This window comes from Rhinoraja longicauda, chromosome 29 (genome assembly GCF_053455715.1).
Source record: "Rhinoraja longicauda isolate Sanriku21f chromosome 29, sRhiLon1.1, whole genome shotgun sequence".
Lineage (NCBI taxonomy): Eukaryota > Metazoa > Chordata > Chondrichthyes > Rajiformes > Arhynchobatidae > Rhinoraja > Rhinoraja longicauda.
This window is the reverse complement of record NC_135981.1, coordinates 7,096,575-7,117,989: the sequence shown is the minus strand read 5'-3', so window position 1 is coordinate 7,117,989 and position 21,415 is coordinate 7,096,575. Positions and strand designations below refer to the sequence as shown.

The following is a 21,415-nucleotide window of genomic DNA, read 5'->3' as shown; positions in this document are numbered from 1 at the left end:
TCCACGTGTTTATCTAAAACCCTCTTAAATGCCACTATCGCATCTGCCTCCACCACCCTGTAGGTTCCGAGCTTCCACCACCCTGTATTGAAACAAAACCTGCCCCACACATCTCCTTTAAACTTTGCCTCTCTCGTCTTAAAGCCCTCTGGTCTTTGACGTTTTCAAATGGGGAGGAATGCTACCCTAGATTGGACCATTTCGGATGGACATTTCAGAAGCAGCAGATACCACAAGCTTTGGCTCGATACTAGATTGGTGTGGTACCCTTGTAGCCTGGATCGCTGTTGTCAAAATTGGTCCCAGCACAGACCCCTCCCCCGTCAGTCTCCATCTCAGGCCACCTTTCTTTGGGGACCATCATCCCAGGAGAAGCGAGCAGATAGATTTGTGCGGATCAGACCCCTTCCCACGCGGTGTGCGTGACTCTCACCATCCCGAATCAACACAGGCACCGGAATTTGGGAGCCCAGCATCTGTCCAAAACGGCAGGATCCCAGAGATAAGTTCATAAGTGATAGGAGTAGAATTAGGCCATTCAGCCCGTCAAGTCTACTCCGCCATTCAACCTTTCCCTCTCAACCCCATTCTCCTGTCTTCTCCCCATTCACCCCTGACGCCCGTACTAATGAGGAATCCTGATCTCCCTGCTGGATCTCTTGTGTCCCACTAAACTCCTGAAATGCAGCTCAATCCATACCTTACATTTGCTACAATGAAGGCCAGCACATTGCTGTTGAGACACGCCTTGGTGCCGCCCATAGTCTTCGGAGAGGTTGATAAAGTAATGCCAATGGTACCGCCAACCGTACATTGATGCAGATTAGACCCGATCACTTGGACAATCTTACCAGGGGCTTCCCAGTGAAGATACCTTCAAAACTACCTACCTACCATTGATACCGATTCCACAGTTCACGTGTCCCGTCACCTCTGGGAAGCGCAGCAGCAGCAGGTCAAACTGGCCATTGATCCTTCGAGTTCTGTGCCTTTTCTGGGAAGCGATTTTCAAGGAAGTTTATGGATAAATAACTCTTTAGCAGTTTAAAAGCCAGCAGATTTTTTTTTTTTAACTTTGAGCAAATTCTCCCCCTCATTGCTCCAGTTTTCATGAAAGGAGAATTTGCAGCAAATTATATTTTTGTTATATATATATATAGTATTTATTTGAATTTTAGCTGTCAATTTGACTGATGCAGTCCATTTTTACCCAACATCTGAAAACGCTGTGCAGATTACACGGCCGCGATGAGAGTGAGCAGATGCTGCCGCCCGCTGGTCATTATTATTACTACAAGTTAATTTTCAAAGGGTGGCTGGAATGGACAAAACACCTTGGACTGCTTGAGACAGGCCCACTGGAAGGTGGCGGTGCCTTGCAGTCATTGAAGTGCATAAGAGGAGAAAGACATTGTATTCTCGTTTGTGATCCAGAGCTGATAGGGCACAAGTGTTTGGGGTCGTTGTGAGTTATAGGTCATGATGCAAATCTTTTTCTCCCTTGGGTGCAGTGTATTTAACCCCCTCTCTTCACAGATGTATCATCCTGCTCTATTTTGTGAGCGAACTTCTCCTAGCACCCCCCCCCCTTCCCTCCCCATCCGCCACCTTCTCCCAGCTCAGTGACAGCACATCCCTATCTCTGTGAGTGGCAATGTGGATGAAATTCAGTGTCCTATTTTACACAGTTCTTTTCTATCGTGAAACAGCCACAAATTAAAAGGTACAGTTACACATTTTGTTTAAAAAAAAAAATCACCCTGACACTTCCACTGTTAACGATGAGTTCTTGTTCTGTTCATGGATGTGTTAGTGTACTGGGTCAGACTGTACAGTAAGACCTCCTATAACAAGGCTTTACCTGTGCAGATGTTACTGTTAAACTTTTCATGAAGTCTACTGGCAAAAGAATAAAGTTATATTTATTCTACAATCACGCATAGTCGTTTCTGACATAGTACGTACATTTTATTTTCCTGAAATTGCATGTTTCTTTTTTCTACTGCAGTGAATCAAGGATGATAAATTGGTTTGGACGAAGAGACTGCTTCTCCAGTGCACTCCGCAGTTGGAGTGACACAGGAGTGCCTGAGGGAAACTTCCTTTAACTTCTTCCCACTCACCAGGAGCCCACAATCTCCCCGCCCGTCCCAATAATATAAGCACCTCAGTTTAGTTTAGAGATACAGCGTGGAAATAGAAAATAGGTGCAGGAGGAGGCCATTTGGCCAGCACCGCCATTCATTGTGATCATGGCTGATCATCCACAATCAGTAACCCGTGCCTGCCTTCTCCCCATATCCCTTGATTCCGCTATCCCCTAGAGCTCTATCTAACTCATTTAAATTCATCCAGTGAATTGGCCTCCACTGCCTTCATTGGCAGAGAATACCACAAATTCACAACTCTCACCTCAGTTTTAAATGGCCTCCCCTTTATTCTTAAACTGTGGCCCCTGGTTCTGGACTCCCCCAACATTGGGAACACTTTGTCTGCATCTAGCCTGTCCAGTCCTTTCATAATTTTATACGTCTCTGTAAGATCCCCTCTCATCCTTCTAAACTTCTGTGAATACAAGCCCAGTCCATCCAATCTTTCCTCATGTGACAGTCCCACCATCCCGGGAATTAACCCACCGAGTCCACGCCGACTAGCGATCCCTGCAGATATGATCCAAATCTCATAATTGCTTCACAAGAAAGTCATAGAGTTTTCAGGCATGGAAGCAGGCCCTTCGGCCCAACTAGTCTATGCCGGCCTAGATGTCTAAAAAGTTAGTCCAATTTGTGTTTGGCCCATGTTCTTTTCTCCATATATCTACCCGAACATTTTTAAAACATTATAATTGTACTCACCTACACCACTTCCTCTGACAGCTTGTTCCATTTACCCACCAACCCATGTGTGAAAAAACCTGCCTCGGTCGTCTAAATCTTTCCCCCCCCACCTTAAGCCCATAATACCCTCTAGTTTTAGACTTCCCTGGAGAAAATAACTGTGACTGTCCACCTTATCTACACTCCTCATGATTTCATATATCGCTATAAAGGTGTCCTTTCAACCTCCAAAGCTCATGGGGGAAATGGCCCAGTCTATCAAAGGTATCACAAAATGCTGGAGTAACTCAGCAAGTCAGGCAGCATCTCAGGAGAGAAGGAATGGGTGACGTTTCGAGTCTCGACCCGACCCATTCCTTCTCTCCTGAGATGCTGCCTGACCCGCTGAGTTACTCCAGCATTTTGTGATACCTTCGATTTGTACCAGCATCTGCAGTTATTTTCCTACCCAGTCTATCTAACCTCCCTTTATAACACCATCCCTCCAATCCTGGTAACTTTCTCATCGATCCTTTCCACATCCTGTGCAGCTTGCAGGTGTGGTGCTTAGCACAAAGTGTCGCTTTTAATTGCCACGCCTGGGTGGACGGGCCAAATGCAAAGCAAACCCCTGGATCAAGAAGTTGGGATAAGTGCTTTCCTTCCAGGCTTCCCACTGGGAGTTGGGTTCAGTGGGATCAGGAGTGTGTTCTCCTCCGCTGACTTGCGTGAGTAGGTACTTTGGGGAAGGACAGCTGAGGAGACGGCTGACAATACACTCAGTTACGTTCCGTCAAGAACAATACACCAGGAGAAATGGTTTGTCCAAAATTGTTCCCATTGCTGAATTAACGAGCGTAACCCTTGGTGTTACCGGTAAGTAATCACGTTCATATTTGCTATTGTACGAGTCATTGGCCAAGAGACTAGTAGTGTGGTTTTAGATAAACGCAAGGTTCTGGAGTAACTCAGCGGGTCAGTGACGTTTTGGGTCAGAGTCTGAAGAAGGCCGCATAACGATGGCCACCCAGTTTTCACAGAGTCAGAGGGTCATAGAGTGTGGAAACAGGCCCTTCGGCCCAACTTGCCCATGCCGGCAAACAATGTCCCAGCTATCAATAGACAATAGGTGCAGGAGGAGGTCATTCGGCCCTTCGAGCCAGCACCGCCATTCAATGTGATCATGGCTGATCATTCTCAATCAGTACCCTGTTCCTGCCTTCTCCCCATACCCCCTGACTCCGCTATCCTTAAGAGCTCTATCTAGCTCTCTCTTGAATGCATTCAGAGAATTGGCCTCCACTGCCTTCTGAGGCAGAGAATTCCACAGATTCACAACTCTCTGACTCTCAACTATCCTAGTCCCACTTGCCTGCGCTTGGTCCATTACCCTCCAAACCTGTCCTATCCATGTACCTGTCCAACTGTTTCTTAAACGTTGGGATGGTCCCAGCCTCAACTACCTCCTCTGGCAGCTCGTTCCATACACCCACCACCCTCTGTGTGAAAAAGTTACCCCTCAAGATATCCCTATTAAATCTTTTCCCCTTCACCTTGAACCTATGGTCCTCGATTCCCCTACTCTGGGTAAAAGACTCTGTGCATCCACCCGATCCATTCCTCTCTTGATTTTGTATACAAAATAGAATTGAGTGATAGAGTTATACAGCATGGAATCAGACCCTTATCCACCTTGTCCATGCTGATCAAGTTGGCATTCTGGGCTAGTCCCATTCTCTCGTATTTGGCCAATATCTCTCTAAATCCCATCCTATCCACCTTAATTTGCTTTAAAATCACGAATAACTCCTCTTTGGTCATTTGTATATGATCTGAGAATCAAGTGCCTCAATTCTTTTAGCTTCTTTGATCTCCCCAGTAAAAAGCGAGATATTAAGTGAATATTTGTCCCATCGTTTGTGGCTGTACACAAATACAGCCATGCTGAAGAAAAATCTCGACCCGAAACGTCACCCATGCCTTCTCTCCTGAGATGCTGCCTGACCAGCTGAGTTACTCCAGCATTTTGTGTCTACCTTCAATTTGAACCAGCATCTGCAGTTATTTTCCCACCATACAGCCATGCTGATCTTTAAGGGAACCTTTTCTTTCATTAGCCACACATTACTATTAAATTGCCTGAACAATCTCAATAGACCTATAGACAATAGACAATAGGTGCAGGAGTAGGCCATTCAGCCCTTCGAGCCAGCACCGCCATTCAATGCGATCATGGCTGATCACTCTCAATCAGTACCCCGTTCCTGCCTTCTCCCCATACCCCCTCACTCCGCTATCCTTAAGAGCTCTATCCAGCTCTCTCTTGAAAGCATCCAACGAACTCGCCTCCACTGCCTTCTGAGGCAGAGAATTCCACATCTTCACCACTCTCTGACTGAAAAGTTTCTTCCTCATCTCCGTTCTAAATGGCCTACCCCTTATTCTTAAACTGTGGCCCCTTGTTCTGGACTCCCCCAACATTGGGAACATGTTTCCTGCCTCTAATGTGTCCAATCCCCTAATTATCTTATATGTTTCAATAAGATACCCCCTCATCCTTCTAAATTCCAGTGTATACAAGCCTAATTGCTCCAGCCTTTCAACATACGACAGTCCCGCCATTCCGGGAATCAACCTAGTGATCCTACGCTGCACGCCCTCAATAGCAAGAATATCCTTCCTCAAATTTGGAGACCAAAACTGCACACAGTACTCCAGGTGCGGTCTCACCAGGGCCCGGTACAACTGTAGAAGGACCTCTTTGCTCCTATACTCAACTCCTCTTGTTACGAAGGCCAACATTTCATTGGCTTTCTTCACTGCCTGCTGTACCTGCATGCTTCCTTTCAGTGACTGATGCACTAGGACACCCAGATCTCGTTGAACATCCCCTCTTCCTAACTTGACACCATTCAGATAATAATCTGCCTTTCTATTCTTACTTCCAAAGTGAATAACCTCACACTTATCTACATTAAACTGCATCTGCCATGTATCCGCCCACTCACACAACCTGTCCAAGTCACCCTGCAGCCTTATTGCATCTTCCTCACAATTCACACTACCCCCCAGCTTAGTATCATCTGCAAATTTGCTAATGGTACTTTTAGTCCCTTCATCGAAGTCATTAATGTATATCGTAAATAGCTGGGGTCCCAGCACCGAACCTTGCGGTACCCCACTGGTCACTGCCTGCCATTCCGAAAGGGACCCATTTATCCCCACTCTTTGCTTTCTGTCTGTCAACCAATTTTCTATCCATGTCAGTACCCTACCCCCAATACCATGTGCTCTAATTTTGCCCACTAATCTCCTATGTGGGACCTTGTCGAAGGCTTTCTGAAAGTCGAGGTACACCACATCCACTGACTCTCCCCTGTCAATTTTCCTAGTTACATCCTCAAAAAATTCCAGTAGATTTGTCAAGCATGATTTCCCCTTCGTAAATCCATGCTGACTCGGAATGATCCTGTTACTGCTATCCAAATGCTCAGCAATTTCGTCTTTTATAATTGACTCCAGCATCTTCCCCACCACTGATGTCAGACTAACTGGTCTATAATTACCCGTTTTCTCTCCCTCCTTTCTTAAAAAGTGGGATAACATTTGCTATCCTCCAATCCACAGGAACTGATCCTGAATCTATAGAACATTGAAAAATGATCTCCAATGCTTCCACTATTTCTAGAGCCACCTCCTTAAGTACCCTGGGATGCAGACCATCAGGCCCTGGAGATTTATCAGCCTTCAGTCCCATCAGTCTACCCAAAACCATTTCCTGCCTAATGTGGATTTCCTTCAGTTCCTCCATCACCCTAGGTTCTCCGGCCCCTAGAACATTTGGGAGATTGTGTGTATCCTCCTCAGTAAACACAGATCCAAAGTAACGGTTTAACTCGTCTGCCATTTCTTTGTTCCCCATAATAAATTCCCCTGCTTCTGTCTTCAAGGGACCCACATTTGCCTTGACTATTTTTTTCCTCTTCACGTACCTAAAAAAACTTTTGCTATCCTCCTCTATATTATTGGCTAGTTTACCCTTGTACCTCATCTTTTCTCCCCGTATTGCCTTTTTAGTTAACTTTTGTTGCTCTTTAAAAGAGTCCCAATCCTCTGTCTTCCCACTCTTCTTTGCTATGTTATACTTCCTCTCCTTAATTTTTATGCTATCCTTGACTTCCCTCGTCAGCCACAGGTGTCTCTTACTCCCCTTAAGAGTCTTTCCGCCTCTTTGGGATAAATTGATCCTGCAACCTCTGCATTATTCCCAGGAATACCTGCCATTGCTGTTCTACCGTCTTCCCTGCTAGGGCCTCCTTCCAGTCAATTTTGGCCAGCTCCTGCCTCATGCCTCTGTAATCCCCTTTGCTATACTGTAATACCGACACTTCCGATTTTCCCTTCTGCCTTTCCATTTGCAGAGTAAAACTTATCATGTTGTGATCACTGCCTCCTAATGGCTCTTTTACCTCTAGTCCCCTTATCAGATCAGGATCATTACACAACACTAAATCCAGAATTGCCTTCTCCCTTTCCCTTGTCTGCCATCTCCATGTCATTGCCCGCAAGATGCCCTCCCCATTGCCCCCTTAACGGTCCTCCCACATACCCACTGGGGGATTAGCACAGAACAGTGGGTGTACGGAACGAGCTGCCGGAGGAGGTAGCTGTGGCAGGTACTATCACAACGTTCAAGAAACATTTAGTCAGGTACATGGATGGTATAGGTTTAGAAGGATATGGGCCAAACGCAGGCAGGTGGAACTAGTGTAGATGGGGCATTTTGGTCGGCATGGGCAAGCTGGGCTGAAGGGCCTGTTTCCATGCTGTATCACTCTATGACTCTATGAACATTGCAGCACAAGAACCGGCCCTTTGGCCCACACTTTGCGCCAAACTGGATGCCAAGTCCATCTCTTATCTGAATCAGGCAACAGTCTGACGAAGGGAATCGACCCGAAACATCACCCATCCCTTCTCTCCAGAGATGCTGCCTGTCCCACTGAGTTACTCCAGCATTTTGTGTCCATCTCTTAACTACCTGTGTGTAATCCATATCCACCCATTCCCTGCATATCCATGTGTTTATCCAAAAGCTTAAATGCCACGATTGTATCTGTCTCCACCACAACCCCCGACAGCCTGTTCCATGAACTCACCACCCTCTGTGTAAAAAAGGTTGCCCTGCACATCTACTTTAAACTTTGCCCCTCTCACCTTAAAACTATGCCTTCTAGTATTTGATTTTTCCATCCTTGGAAAAAGGTGCTGACTATTCTCACCCTGGATGTTGCCTGACCCACTGAGTTCCTTCTGCGCCATGTTTTGCTCAAGATTGCAGGATCAGTAGTTGATTGTGTCTTTTCACTGTACCTCGGTACACATGACAATGAAGTAAACTCAAGCTCAACATTTTTGGCAGTCTTGCTGATGTAGACTTAACATTCTGCAGAATGATGAACGATATCAAAGAAGTCCTGATGCAGGGTTACGACCCGAAAGATTGCCTTCCTCTTTGCAGTGGTGCAGCGGGTAGAGCTGCTGCCTTACAGCGCCAGAGACCTGTGTTTGATCCTGACCTCCAGTGACGTCTGTCTGTGGTATAAACCAACATTTGCATTTATTTGTTCTTACAAAACTGAAATGCTGTTTGACCCGCTGAGTTTCTGTAGCAGTTTGCTTTTTGGCTTCAGTACCAGCCTCTGCGGTCTCTTGTGTCGAAAGACTGCTGTTTTAAGTTAAATAACATTGTTTGGGTGTCACTACCACTTACTCTTTTCCATGATGAAAACTGTAATCCCTTTTCTCTAGCAGTAGAGAGCACTCGTGATACAAGGATTAGTTTGTGCCTGGAATCAGGTGGTAAACGTACAGGAATATATTGCACTCAGTGGTGCAGTAGCTCAGCGGGTCAGGCAGCTTCTCTAGAGAACATGGATAGGTCGACAATAGACAATAGACAATAGACAATAGGTGCAGGAGTAGGCCATTCAGCCCTTCGAGCCAGCACCGCCATTCAATGCGATCATGGCTGATCACTATCAATCAGTACCCCGTTCCTGCCTTCTCCCCATACCCCCTCACTCCGCTATCCTTAAGAGCTCTATCCAGCTCTCTCTTGAAAGCATCCAACGAACTGGCCTCCACTGCCTTCTGAGGCAGAGAATTCCACACCTTCACCACCCTCTGACTGAAAAAGTTCTTCCTCATCTCCGTTCTAAATGGCCTACCCCTTATTCTCAAACTGTGGCCCCTTGTTCTGGACTCTTCTTCAGTCTGTCTGATGCTGCCTGATATACTGGGTTACTATTTTGTGTCCTATCTTGTAAACCAGCATCTGCAATTCCTTGTTTCCACAGGAATATATTGTTTCATCTTTAACGAAGGCATCACAAAATCCTGGAGTAACTCAGCGGGTCAGGCAGCATCTCAGGAGGTAAGGGATGGGATGGGATGACCTTTCAGGTCGAGACCCTTCTTCAGACCGAAACGTCACCCATTCCTTCCCTCCTCAGATGCTGCCTGGCCCGCTGAGTTACTCCAGCATTTTGTGATACCTTCAATTTGTACCAGCATCTGCAGTTATTTTCCTATACGTTTCATCTTTAACTGTCATTTTTCACATTTTAGTCAGTAATATTTTAGCTACAGGCTTTAACAGTCACTTGATGGGTTAACATTGTATGGGGTTTTTCAGGCCTGACTGTCAGCAGCAGCAAGGAGCCACCAGAGCCGAAGGGCCTTTTCCTGTGTTGGACTGTTCTATGTCCTAGGTTCATGGCAAAAAATAATCAAAAGTGATAACTTTTCGCAAACATTTGATAACTTTTCTCAAATAGTTGATAACTCAAAGAATCGAAAATTCATGATCAAAAGAGAATAAACCACAAGAAAATGGGGAGAGGATGGATGGGGCTAATGGAATAAATAGTTCAGCTGAGAGACAGAAAGGTTGGGATGAACCAACTACTCTCCTTGTACGTACGAGTAAGTCAGTAAGTGAAAGGTCGTGGGCCAGAGATTCCCAGAGTAAGTGGAGGTATTGAATTTCCTCAGGGAGGTTTTGAGGATACCCTTGAATCTCTCCCTGTCTCTCCCTTCCCGTAACAGAGCCCCAAAATCGAGTGACTGACTCAAGAATCTGTCAGCACCCACACCAGCAGCAAAGTAATGAGTGTAACGTGCACAAGATCACGAGAGGAGTAAACAGTGTAAATGCACAGAGCCTTTTACCCAGAGTAGGGGAATCAAGAAGCAGAGGTTTAAGGCACCTCAGGGACAACCTTTTTACACAAAGGGTGGTGGGTGTATGGAACGAGGTGCCAGAGGTGGTAGTTGAGGAAGGTCCTATCACAATGAACTTCAGATAGGAGATGAGGAAGAATTTTTCTTTAGCCAGAGGGTGGTGAATGTGTGGAATTCATTGCCACAGACGGCTGTGGAGGCCAAGTCATTGGGTATTTTTAAGGAGCAATTTGACAGATTCTTGATTAGTATGGGTGTCAGGGCTTATGGGAGAAGGTGTTGATAGGGAAAGATAAATCAGCCATGATTGAATGGGGTAGTAGATTTGATGGGCAGAATGGTCTAATTCTACTCCTGTAACGTAGGAACTTATGAACAACGTTTAAAATAACATTTGGACAGGTACATGGATAGGACAGGTTTAGAGGGATATGGGCCAAATGCAGGCAGGTGGGGTGAGTTTAGATGGGACATGTTGGTCAGTGTGGGCAGAAGGGCCTGTTTCCACGCTGAATGACTCTAAGATCAGATATTTTACAGATATTTCATGGTAACTATTACCCAGAAGTATCCTGTTCTTCTTCATGGGATTGTTTTTATGCACCTGAAGAACAGGTGCTTAGTTTTGGCAGGAAGAAGCACTCATGCAGAATGTGGCGCTCCAGTATTCCATCAGTACAATGGCAACATCTACAAAGCACCTTTAACATGGTCACACATCACAAGATACCTTCCAGGAGATAGATACAAAGCCACAAGGAACTAATTAACCCATGATTTATATATATATATAATTTATACATTTATTTTATATATAAAAATTTTTTAAAAAAATTAAATGAAAATATAATATATAATATATTCTATGTTGTAGTATATAAGTAAAAAAATATATATTTATATATTTGTGTGTGTATGTGTGTGTGCATAAATGTATTTATATACATTATATAATACAACATATATATATATATACACACACAAACATATATGTATATATATATTCCAACAAAATATATATAAACGTGTTTATTAATATATTATATATAAACGAGGAGCTAATTAACCTATATATAGGTTAATTAGCTCCTTATTTATATATAATATATAAATAAATGCATTTATATATATTATATATATATATATATATAAATCGTGGTTTAATTAACTCATTAAGCTAATTAAACTAAATATATAAAATATATATGGAAGTATAGAAGACTGAGCACATGACGTACATTTCAAGGCAAGTCGTAAAGGAAGACTTCCCTCCTTTAAAAGCTTTAGAAGGAACTCCAGAGATTTGGGTCCTGTCAGCTGAAGTTGCAGCTGCTTGAAACAAGAGTCCTGCCCTGACTGAGAACAGCTGACAATAAATAATCATGACCGACACAAAATGCTGGAGTAACTCAGCGGGACAGGCAGCATCTCTGGGGAGAAGGAATGGGTGATGTTTCGGGTCGAGACCCTTCCTCAGACGCTGAGTTATTCCAGCTTTTTGTGTCTATCTTCAGTTTAAACCAGCATCTGCGGTTCCTTCCTACACAGTAATTAATCATCCCCAGTAGATCATGGTGTAGGGAGATAACTGCAGATGCTGGTACAAATCGAAGGTATCACAAAATGCTGGAGTAACTCAGTGGGACAGGCAGCATCTCTGGAGAGAAGGAATGGGTGATGTTTCGGGTCGAGACCCTTCTTCAGACTGATGAAGGGTCTCGACCCGAAACGTCACCCATTCCTTCTCTCCAGAGATGCTGCCTGACCCGCTGAGTTACTCCAGCATTTTGTGATACCCAGTAGATCATTGATAACTCTTGGCCACTGGTAGAGACGATGTTCTCAAGAGCATCGGAAGGTAGAACTGGTGGAAACGGAAATGCTGAGGGCAAATGACCCTAATTACTTCTAATATTGTTTCCTTTAAATTATATATCTTTTAGTAATGAATTTGTGGTAATATTGGAACTATATTCAATTTGTTAATATATTTTTAAAAGTGTCAGATCGTTAACCTCAATGAAAGAAATATGAGTTTAATTTTAAAGGCAGACAACTTTAGTGTAAGGAATTCATATAAACATTACTCTATGTATAAAAATCCATATCATGTATAAAACCATTAAAATATATATATCACCATTACAGACGCAAAGTGATGTTGGGAAGTTGAGACATTTATAGTGATTAAGGATACAGTTTCAGAATAAAAGGACATACCTTTAGAATGGAGATGAGGAAGAATTTCTTTAGCCAGAGGGCGGTGAATCTGTGGAATTCATTGCCACAGACAGCAGTGGAGGCCAAGTCATTCGGTATTTTTAAAGCGGAGATTGATAGGTTCTTGAATAGTAAGGACGTCAAAGTTTACGGGGAGAAGGCAGGAGAATGGAGTTGGGAGGGAAAGATAGATCAGACATGATTGAAAGGCAGTGCAGACTTGATGAACAGCATGACTTAATTCTGCTCTTATAGACAATAGACAATAGGTGCAGGAGGAGGCCATTCGGCCCATCGAGCCAGCACCGCCATTCAATGTGATCATGGCTGATCATTCTCAATCAGTACCCCGTTCCTGCCTTCTCCCCATACCCCCTGACTCCGCTATCCTTAAGAGCTCTATCCAGCTCTCTCTTGAATGCATTCAGAGAATTGGCCTCCACTGCCTTCTGAGGCAGAAAATTCCACAGATTCACAACTCTCTGACTGAAAAAGTTTTTCCTCATCTCAGTTCTAAATGGCCTACCCCTTATTCTTAAACTGTGGCCCCTTATGTCTTATGGACATTAATAAAGATCTAATTCAGTGTCGCACTTCCTATCAGTGCTCAGGGTTTGGACCTGAAAAGTTTAGTTTCGAGATACAACATGGAAACAGGCCCCTCGGCCCACTGAGTCCATGCCAACCACCAGTTCACACTGGTTCTATATTATCTCATTTTCTCAGCCGCTCCCTACACACAAGGGACAATTTGCAGGAAGCAGATCCTGAGGGCAACACTTGTGATGGAGCCCAAAAGCTAGGTTTGAACACTGGGTGTGTTCATCACATTGACTGAGCTGCCTAAGGAAAGAAGATCTCAAACTGTCTTTTTAGAGAACCAGCGCGGAAACAGGCTCTTCGGCCCACCAAGTTCACGCGGGCCAGCGATCACCCGTACACGAGTGCTATCCTACACGCTAGGGGCAATCAACAGAAGCCAATTAACCCACAAACCTGTACGTCTTTGGAGTGTGGGAGGAAACCGGAGCACCCGGACAAAGCCCACGCGGTCACAGGGAGAACATATAAACTCTATACAGACAGCACCCGTGGTCAGGATTGAACCCAGACCTCTGGCGCAGTAAGGCAGCAACTCTGCCGCTGTACCACTGTACTGCCCGCTAGGATTATTTGGCACTTGGTAAAAAAACAAAATGAGAACCCTTATACTTCTCTGAAGTGATAAGAGTAGAAAATTAAGAATTTAAAGCAGGAGATATTGGAAATATTCAACAGGTCAGGCAGCATTCAAGGAGGGACAGAGTTCGTGTTTCAGTTCAAGAAACTTTTTTATTTTTAATTCAGATTGACATCTGCAGTTGTGTTTTGCTTTTTTACATTCCAGGAGCTGTACAGGCAGGTAGTTGAGTGGCCGAGGAAGAGACAGGGGATGTGAGGCAGAAATGTCGGGGGGAAATACCGTTTCATTATCCTTTTGCTTTCTGGAATATGCTGAAATCTGGACACACGGCATTGGGTTCTTGATTCAACTGGTTCCTTTTTGCAGAGTGAGATAAATCAAGGCAGATTAATATCACAGAACAATAGTTCCTTTCCTGGGGGAACATTACATCATTTTGTCAACATCTGAGTACAAAGTGGAGATTTTCCAGTTGCACAGTGGTTAATCCTGAAATTAATGATGGTGTTTCACTAACCTGAAGCAAGGCTGAGGCATTGAACTTTAAAGGGAACAACTAAGTCTTTCCCTATTTCACATGCAAGTCCTTTCCATATTTGAATGCTTGGTGGAGACATCGCCTCCACATCCACTCTATCCAGGCCTTTGACTATTCGATAAGTTCTATGAGTAACCATTTAACCTCTTGTGTCGGAAAAAAAACTGCAGATGCTGGTTTAAATCGAAGGTAGACACAAAATGCTGGAGTAACTCAGCGGGACAGGCAGCATCTCTGGAGGGAAGGAATGGGTGACGTTTCGGGTCGAGACCCTCCTTCAGACTCTCTTGTTGTTCTTTCTCTCTGATTTAGCCTCAACACTTTGCCCCCAAAGCACAGGAGTGAACTAAAACATGGTGTGACGGAAATATGTATGCACTTGCCGGCCCTTCAAGTCTTTGTGAGGCAACTTAATGTTCAAAAATGCTGTACCACCACTTAAATTTAAAAACTCATTTTAATCAAAGAGTATAAATTCAAAAGCTCCATGTACAGTGGTAAGAAAATCCACAACAAATACTGACTGTAATTCTTATACAGTAATGTCAATCTAGTGCAAGACTGGAACCAGCCAATCTTATAGATATATATATATTTTTAAGTTATTGCAGCTGACTGCCCTTGTCGCAAAAGCAGTGATTGCTTTAAATTTACTCCTGTGTACATGCGGATGATCCTTCCTAGTTCTTGTCCCAAGTACCTGGTCGACATTCAGGTGACCAGCCCATCGATGCCAACAAACCACAGAGTGCTGGAGCAACTCAGTGGGTCAGGCAGCATTTGTGGAGAGGATGGATGGCTGGGTAATATTTCATGGTCAGGAATGGTCTTCTTCAGACTGGCGTCGGGTCCCGATCCAAAACATCGCCTCTCAGTCTGAAGAAGACTTCCGACCCGAAACGTCGCCCGTACATCCCTTCCGCAGATGCTGCCTGACCTGCTGCGTTACTCCGGCACTTTTTGTTTTTTTCGCTCAAGATTCCAGCATCTGTAATTCCTGGTATCTCTGGTCGAACAAACCACTGTTTCAATGGTGCTTTTATTGTCACGTGTGCAAATAGCAAACCAGCAGTGAAAATCTTACCTTACAAATAGCCTTTACAATAGTCCAGTAGTGTATTGCCATGCCTAAGCACATCCCTGATTAGCAAATTGTACAGAAATAGTCCACTGATCCCGCAAGCGAAGGGTTTGTTACTATCCTGAAACGAACAAATGTACGGCTTCCAATATATGAAATTAAGTACACACACAAACTCTTGTCACTGCCTGGATTTGTCCCTGAGAGAATTCTGTCTCCCAGGATCATAGCCTTCTATCCTGTACTTTCAACTTTCAATCTCTGGAGACACTACCAGAGCAGTTGGCAGTGCTCTGTGCAACCATGGACATTGTCCACGGGCTACATCACTGAGAGGAGCTTTCACCCAGTATCCATGGACCCTCCAGTAGTTGACTAGTCATTACCTGGAGACACTGGTTCCACGCTCTAACCTGGACTCAGCAACATATAAATTCGGGGCCAGCTTTAGGTCACAATCCTTCCATCTTGCTCTGCCATTTAACAAGATCCTGACTGATTTGATTTTTTATATAACTGCCTTAAAATTGTCAAAGATTTTGTATCCACTGCCTTGGAGGAAGAGATTTTCGTCAAGATCCGAAGTCTTAAATGAGTGGCCTCTTGTTATAAACAATGGGATACAAAAACAGAGATGTAATGCTGAGGCTCTTTGAGGCTGCATGTGGAGTACTGTGAGCAAATTTGGGCCCCATATCTAGGGAAGGATGTGCTGGCTCTGGAGAGGGTCCAGAGGAGGTTTACAAGAATGATTCCAGGAAAGAGTGGGTTAGCATACGATGAGCGTTTGACAGCACTGGGTCTCGACGCGCTGGAGTTTAGAAAGTTGAATGGGGACCTCATTGGAACAGAATAATGAAAGGCATAGCCACTGGTGGGGAAGATTCTAGGACCAGAGGTCACAGCCTCAGAATTAAAGGGCGTCTTTTAGAAAAGAGGTGAGGAGGAACTTCTTTAGTCAGAGGGTAGTTAATCTGTGGAACTCATTGCCACAGAGGGCTGAGGAGGCCAAGTCAGTGGATATTTTTAAGGCAGAGATAGACAAATTCTTGATTAGAACGCGTGTCAAGGGTTATGGGGAGAAGGCAGGAAAATGGGATTGGGAGGCAGAGATCAGCCATGATTGAATGGCGGATTGGACTTGATGGGCCGAATGGCCTAATTCTACTCCTACACTTGTGAACTTGTGAAAATACTGCTGCAAGTCGAAACATACCTCTGCACTTCAATCCTGTCAAGACCCTTCATACATTTAATTCGTCCCATTGCATTCTAATACTGATGGCTAGTTTCTGTTTTAACAGTCATGAAACCCTTTGAGAAAGGTTATCCACCAGGGAGGGGAAGAATCCTTATCCTTAATCTAACCTTATCCCAGGGTTGCTGATATGTGATTCCAAGCCAATGTGATCGATTCTTAATGAAGATGGACACAAAATGCTGGAGTGAGTCAGCGGGTCAGGCAGCATCTCTGGAGAAATGGAATAGGTGAGGTTTCGGGTGGGAACCTTCTTCATATTGAAAGATAGGGTGGGGGGTGGGGGGGGGGGGGAGAGGGGCGGGGACAGGGGGCGAGGAAAGGCCAGAACAAAACTGGACGTTAACTATTCTCAACTATGGTTCCTAACGTGGCCCTCTGGCTCATGGGTAATTGGGGATGGGCATTGATAGGCGTCCACATCATGTGAACAAATAAATAAATGGATGGATAAATAAACAGATTCAGGGACAGTTTCTTCCCAGCTGTTATCAGGCACCTGAATCATCCTACCACAACCAGAGAGCAGTGCTGAACTACTATCTACCTCACTGGGGACACTCGGGCCATCTTTGATCGGACTTTACTGGCTTCACATTGCACTAAACGTTATTCCCTCATCATGTATCTGTACATCGTGGATAGCTCGATTGTAATCACATATTGTCATTCCGCTGACTGGGTAGGACGCAACAAAAGCTTTTCACTGCACCTCGGTACACGTGACAATAAACGGAGCTGAAGGACAATTAAGAAGGAATAGGTCAACATGAACAAAACGGAAGGTTTCTAGATGGTTTCATAACTCACCTTCCATTCCCACGAGGGGCTGAACAGGCCCTGGCCACTGGTTCAGGCAGATACTTGGCCTGCAGTTTCTGCTCTGTCACGGACTGCAGCAGCCCACTGAACCCACACCTCCCCCCCCCCCCATCAGCGAGGCCCATTCTCCATCAGAAACACGCAGCACAGAGGCAAGCCCTTTGGCCCCCTGAGGCCGCGCCAACCATCGAGCACACTATTCCCGCACTAATCACTCATTTACTCCCACCACGTCCTCACAAACCCTTCCCAGCTTCTACCACTCGACCTCACGCCAGGGGCCGATTTAACGTGGCCAATTAGCCCATCGACCCGCACGTCTTCGGCATGTGGGAGGAAAGCCGGGCCCCTGGAGGAGAGACCCCTTGCGGACACGGGGAGAAGGTGCAAACTCCACAAGAACAGAGGGCCTAGGAGCCTTGAGGCAGCAGCTTTGCCAGCTCCACCACCCTGTGGTCCCGAATCTCCAATTCATAAGTGATCAAGCCAGTTTCCAGTGCATCTTACCAACCTCCACTATTTGATAATGACCAACCAAATAACAGGTAAACAATTAACCAAATATACAAGCTCAATGAAATTAGAAGTGGATGAATGACAATTGATTCTGTTTTGCACTCAATATGCAAAAGGATTTGAACAAGTGACTTTTTGCACCTGAAATGGTTGCAGTTCCTTGGCAATGCTGCAATGTTGCAGTTCACCGTTGCAGTTCACCGTTGCAGTTCACCGTTACAGTTCACCGTTGCAGTTCACCGTTGCAGTTCACCGTTGCAGTTCACCGTTGCAGTTCACCGTTGCAGTTCTTAGATGTTGAGGGGAGGTTTCTTTGCACTCGATTGGGAAGATCTTCGACTGTTACTGCTGCCCAAAGACTTGGTCTTGTGAGTCGAATCGATGTCAGAGTGGTTGGAGATAAGGTTCACCATAACCATCTTGTCCATTAACTGGACTGAGTGTGGGACTCTGCCCTTCTCATAGTCACTGTTCGAACGGTTCTGCTTCTCAAACGTCTTCAGTTGCTGTCGGCTGAACGTCTTCTTAAGTATGTGCACCAGCTCGACGAGGCTGATAAGGGCGGACAGGATGCTAACGACAAAATAAAACATCAGAAACACAGTCTTCTCCATTGGGCGGGAGACAAAACAGTCGACGATGTGCGGGCAGGGGAAACCCTTGCAGATAAACTGCGGCTCGATCGTGAAGCCAAATATCATGTACTGGGAAACAACCAGGCCGATTTCAGCAAAGAGCCGAAGGATCACATGGACAATGTAGCACTGCTGTATCCGTGGCACTCCGTTACCGGCCGGTTCCTTCCTTTGGATGATGCCGGTCTTCTCTTGCGTCTCCTCGTCCTTCGAGGACAGGTGTACGGCGTAGACGACAAACAGCAAGGACGGCACAGAGAGGAAGACGATGTGGAAGACCCAGAACCTGTAGGGGGAGATGGGAAACGCCTTGTTGTAGCACACCTGCTTGCAACCGGGCTGGAGGGTGTTGCAGGCAAACTCCTCCTGCTCGTCTTCGAAGATGTCATTCCCCACCGTGGCCAGGACAAGGATGCGGAATATCATCATGAGGAGCAGCCACACGCGACCCAGCATGGGGGCGTGCGTTTTGATCGAGTCCAGCCATTCGCTCAGGAAACTCCATTCTCCCATGGTAACTCAGCCTTGTCTTTGGTGATGCTATCTCTTCACAATCTGCAGAAAAATATGAAGAAAAAAAAACATTGAAGGAAAAACGGAAACTCTTGGAAATACTTAGCAGGTCGGGCGGCATCTGCGGAAAGAGAAACAGAGGAAACAATTCAGGGCAAAGAACCCTCCTGAGAATCTGGAGTCACTCGTTATGTATCTTTTTTTTAGTTTAGTTTAGAGATACAGTGAGGAAACAGGCCCTTCAGCCCGCCGAGTCCGTGCCGACCTGCGATCCCCACACAGTAACACTATCCTGTATATGCACTAGGGTCAATTTACAATTATATCATTGGCCTACAAACCTGTATTTCTTTGGAGTGTGGGAGGAAACCGGAGATCCCAGAGAAAACCCACGCAGTCACGGATAACGTACAAACTCAATACAGACGTCACCCGTAGTCAGGATCGAACCCGGGTCTCTGGCGCTGTGGGGCAGCAACTCTACCGCTGCACCACCGTGCCGTCCTATAAACAACATTATTATACTTGCTGATAATCCCTGCCTGAGACACGTTAAAAATTGAGGATAACAGAGGATAATTGAAAATCAAAAATTGCAGATGCTGGAAATCTGAAATTAAAATGGGAAATGTTGGAAACACTTAGCAGGTCAGGGAGCATCTGTGGAAAATACAAGTAAGATTTCCATAGTTCTGTTGTCGGTAGAGAGGACAATTAATCACACTCCTGACTCTCGTGAAAAGTTAAAGTTTCAAGTTGAAGACCTTTCATCAGAACTGGGAAAAAGAGAAATGTTAATGGATTTTTTTTTAGAGATACAGCGCAGAAACAGGCTCTTCGGCCCACCGGGTCCGCGCCGCCCAGCGATCCCTGCACATTAACACTATCCTACACCCACTAGGGACAATTTTTACATTTGCCCAGCCAATTAACCTACAAACCTGTACGTCTTTGGAGTGTAGACACAAAATGCTGGAGTAACTCAATGGGCCAGGCAGCGTCTCGGGAGAGCAGGAATGGGTGACGTTTCGGGTCGAGACACCTTCTTCAGACTGATGTTAGGGGAGGGAGCGAGACCAAGATAGAATGTAGTCGGAGACAGGAAGACTAGCGGGAGAACTGGGAAAGGGGAGGGAAAGCAGGGTCTATCTGAAGTTAGAGAAGTCAATGTTCATGCCGCCGTTAATGTTAAAGTTAATGGACTGTCGGTCTGGAAGTACAAGTCCAAACCACTGCAGGTCTTTCAACATAGAATTTCTGGATTGCTTTTAAAACCCACCTAGTTCACTAACAACCTTCAGGGAAAAAAGTGTTTCATCCTTACTCTACAACTCCAGACTCCCCAACCTGTTTGACTTCAACTACCCTCACTATTTCAGTGATTCAGAATGCTGTTTCGTTTAGCTTAGAGATACAGCACGGAAACAGGAAGGAAGACCTTTGGCCCACCGAGACTGTGCCGGCCGGGGATCGTCCCGTACACTATCACTATCCGAACACCGGGGACAATTTACAATTTAAAAAAAAACCGAAGCCAATGAACCTACAAACCTGTACATCTTTAGAATGTGGGAGGAAACTGGAGCACCAGGAGAAAACCCACGAGGTCACTGGGAGAACGTACAAGAGTCTGAAGAAGGGTCTCGACCCGAAGCGTCACCCATTACTAGGTTAATTCCCGGAATGGTGGGACTGTCATATGTTGAAAGACTGGAGCGACTAGGTTTGTTTGTATACACTGGAATTTAGAAGGATGAGAGGGGATCTTATCGAAACGTATTAAATTATTAAGGGTTTGGACACGTTAGAGGCAGGAAACATGGTCCCAATGTTGGGGGAGTCCAGAACCAGGGGCCACAGTTTAAGAATAAGGGGTCGGCCATTTAGAACAGAGATGAGGAAAAACTTTTTTAGTCAGAGAGTTGTGAATCTGTGGAATTCTCTGCCTCAGAGGGCAGTGGAGGCCAATTCTCTGAATACATTCAAGAGAGAGCTAGATAGAGCTCTTAAGGATAGCGGAGTCAGGGGGTATGGGGAGAAGGCAGGAACGGGGTACTGATTGAGAATGATCAGCCATGATCACATTGGATGGCGGTGCTGGCTCGAAGGGCCGAATGGCCTTCTCCTGCACCTATTCTCTATTGTCTATCCCTTCTCTCCTGAGATGCTGCCTGAGTTACTCCAGCATTTTGTGATACCTTTGATTTGTATCACAAAATGCATCTGCAGTTATTTTCCTACAGACTCCTGCGGGAGTCAAGGATCGAACCCAGGTCTCTGGTGCTGTAAGGCAGCAACTCTACCGCTGCGCCACAGTGCCCTTTTCAGCAATATTTAAATCCGGTGAACAGATACATTTTTAAAAGTTTGATACTAAATCAACAAAAACTGTATTCCAAGTCTCGTTCACCGGAGTAGAAAACAAAATTGTGGTTTTGCACGAGGGAATTGAACCCAAAATGCAGTTACTAAAAGCCATCTCCAGCCCTGAGTCAACACAGAATTAATACGCTGGACCTTCTTCCTGCAAGGATCATGGTGAAACCTATGCTGAAATTACCTGTCAGTAGAAGGGATCCATTGTGACT

The 21,415-nt window shown here is 45.2% G+C and overlaps 1 protein-coding gene across 1 annotated transcript; it reads right to left on the bottom strand.

Annotated features, from left to right (window-relative positions):
• Nucleotides 1-17,842: 17,842 nt before the first annotated feature.
• LOC144607727 (gap junction delta-3 protein-like) lies at nt 17,843-18,827 on the bottom strand. Its single transcript, XM_078424763.1, has one exon. The coding sequence runs from the start codon at nt 18,825-18,827 to the stop codon at nt 17,970-17,972; it is 858 nt and encodes a 285-aa protein (XP_078280889.1). The 3' UTR covers nt 17,843-17,969.
• Between the last annotated feature and the right edge of the window lie 2,588 nt (nt 18,828-21,415).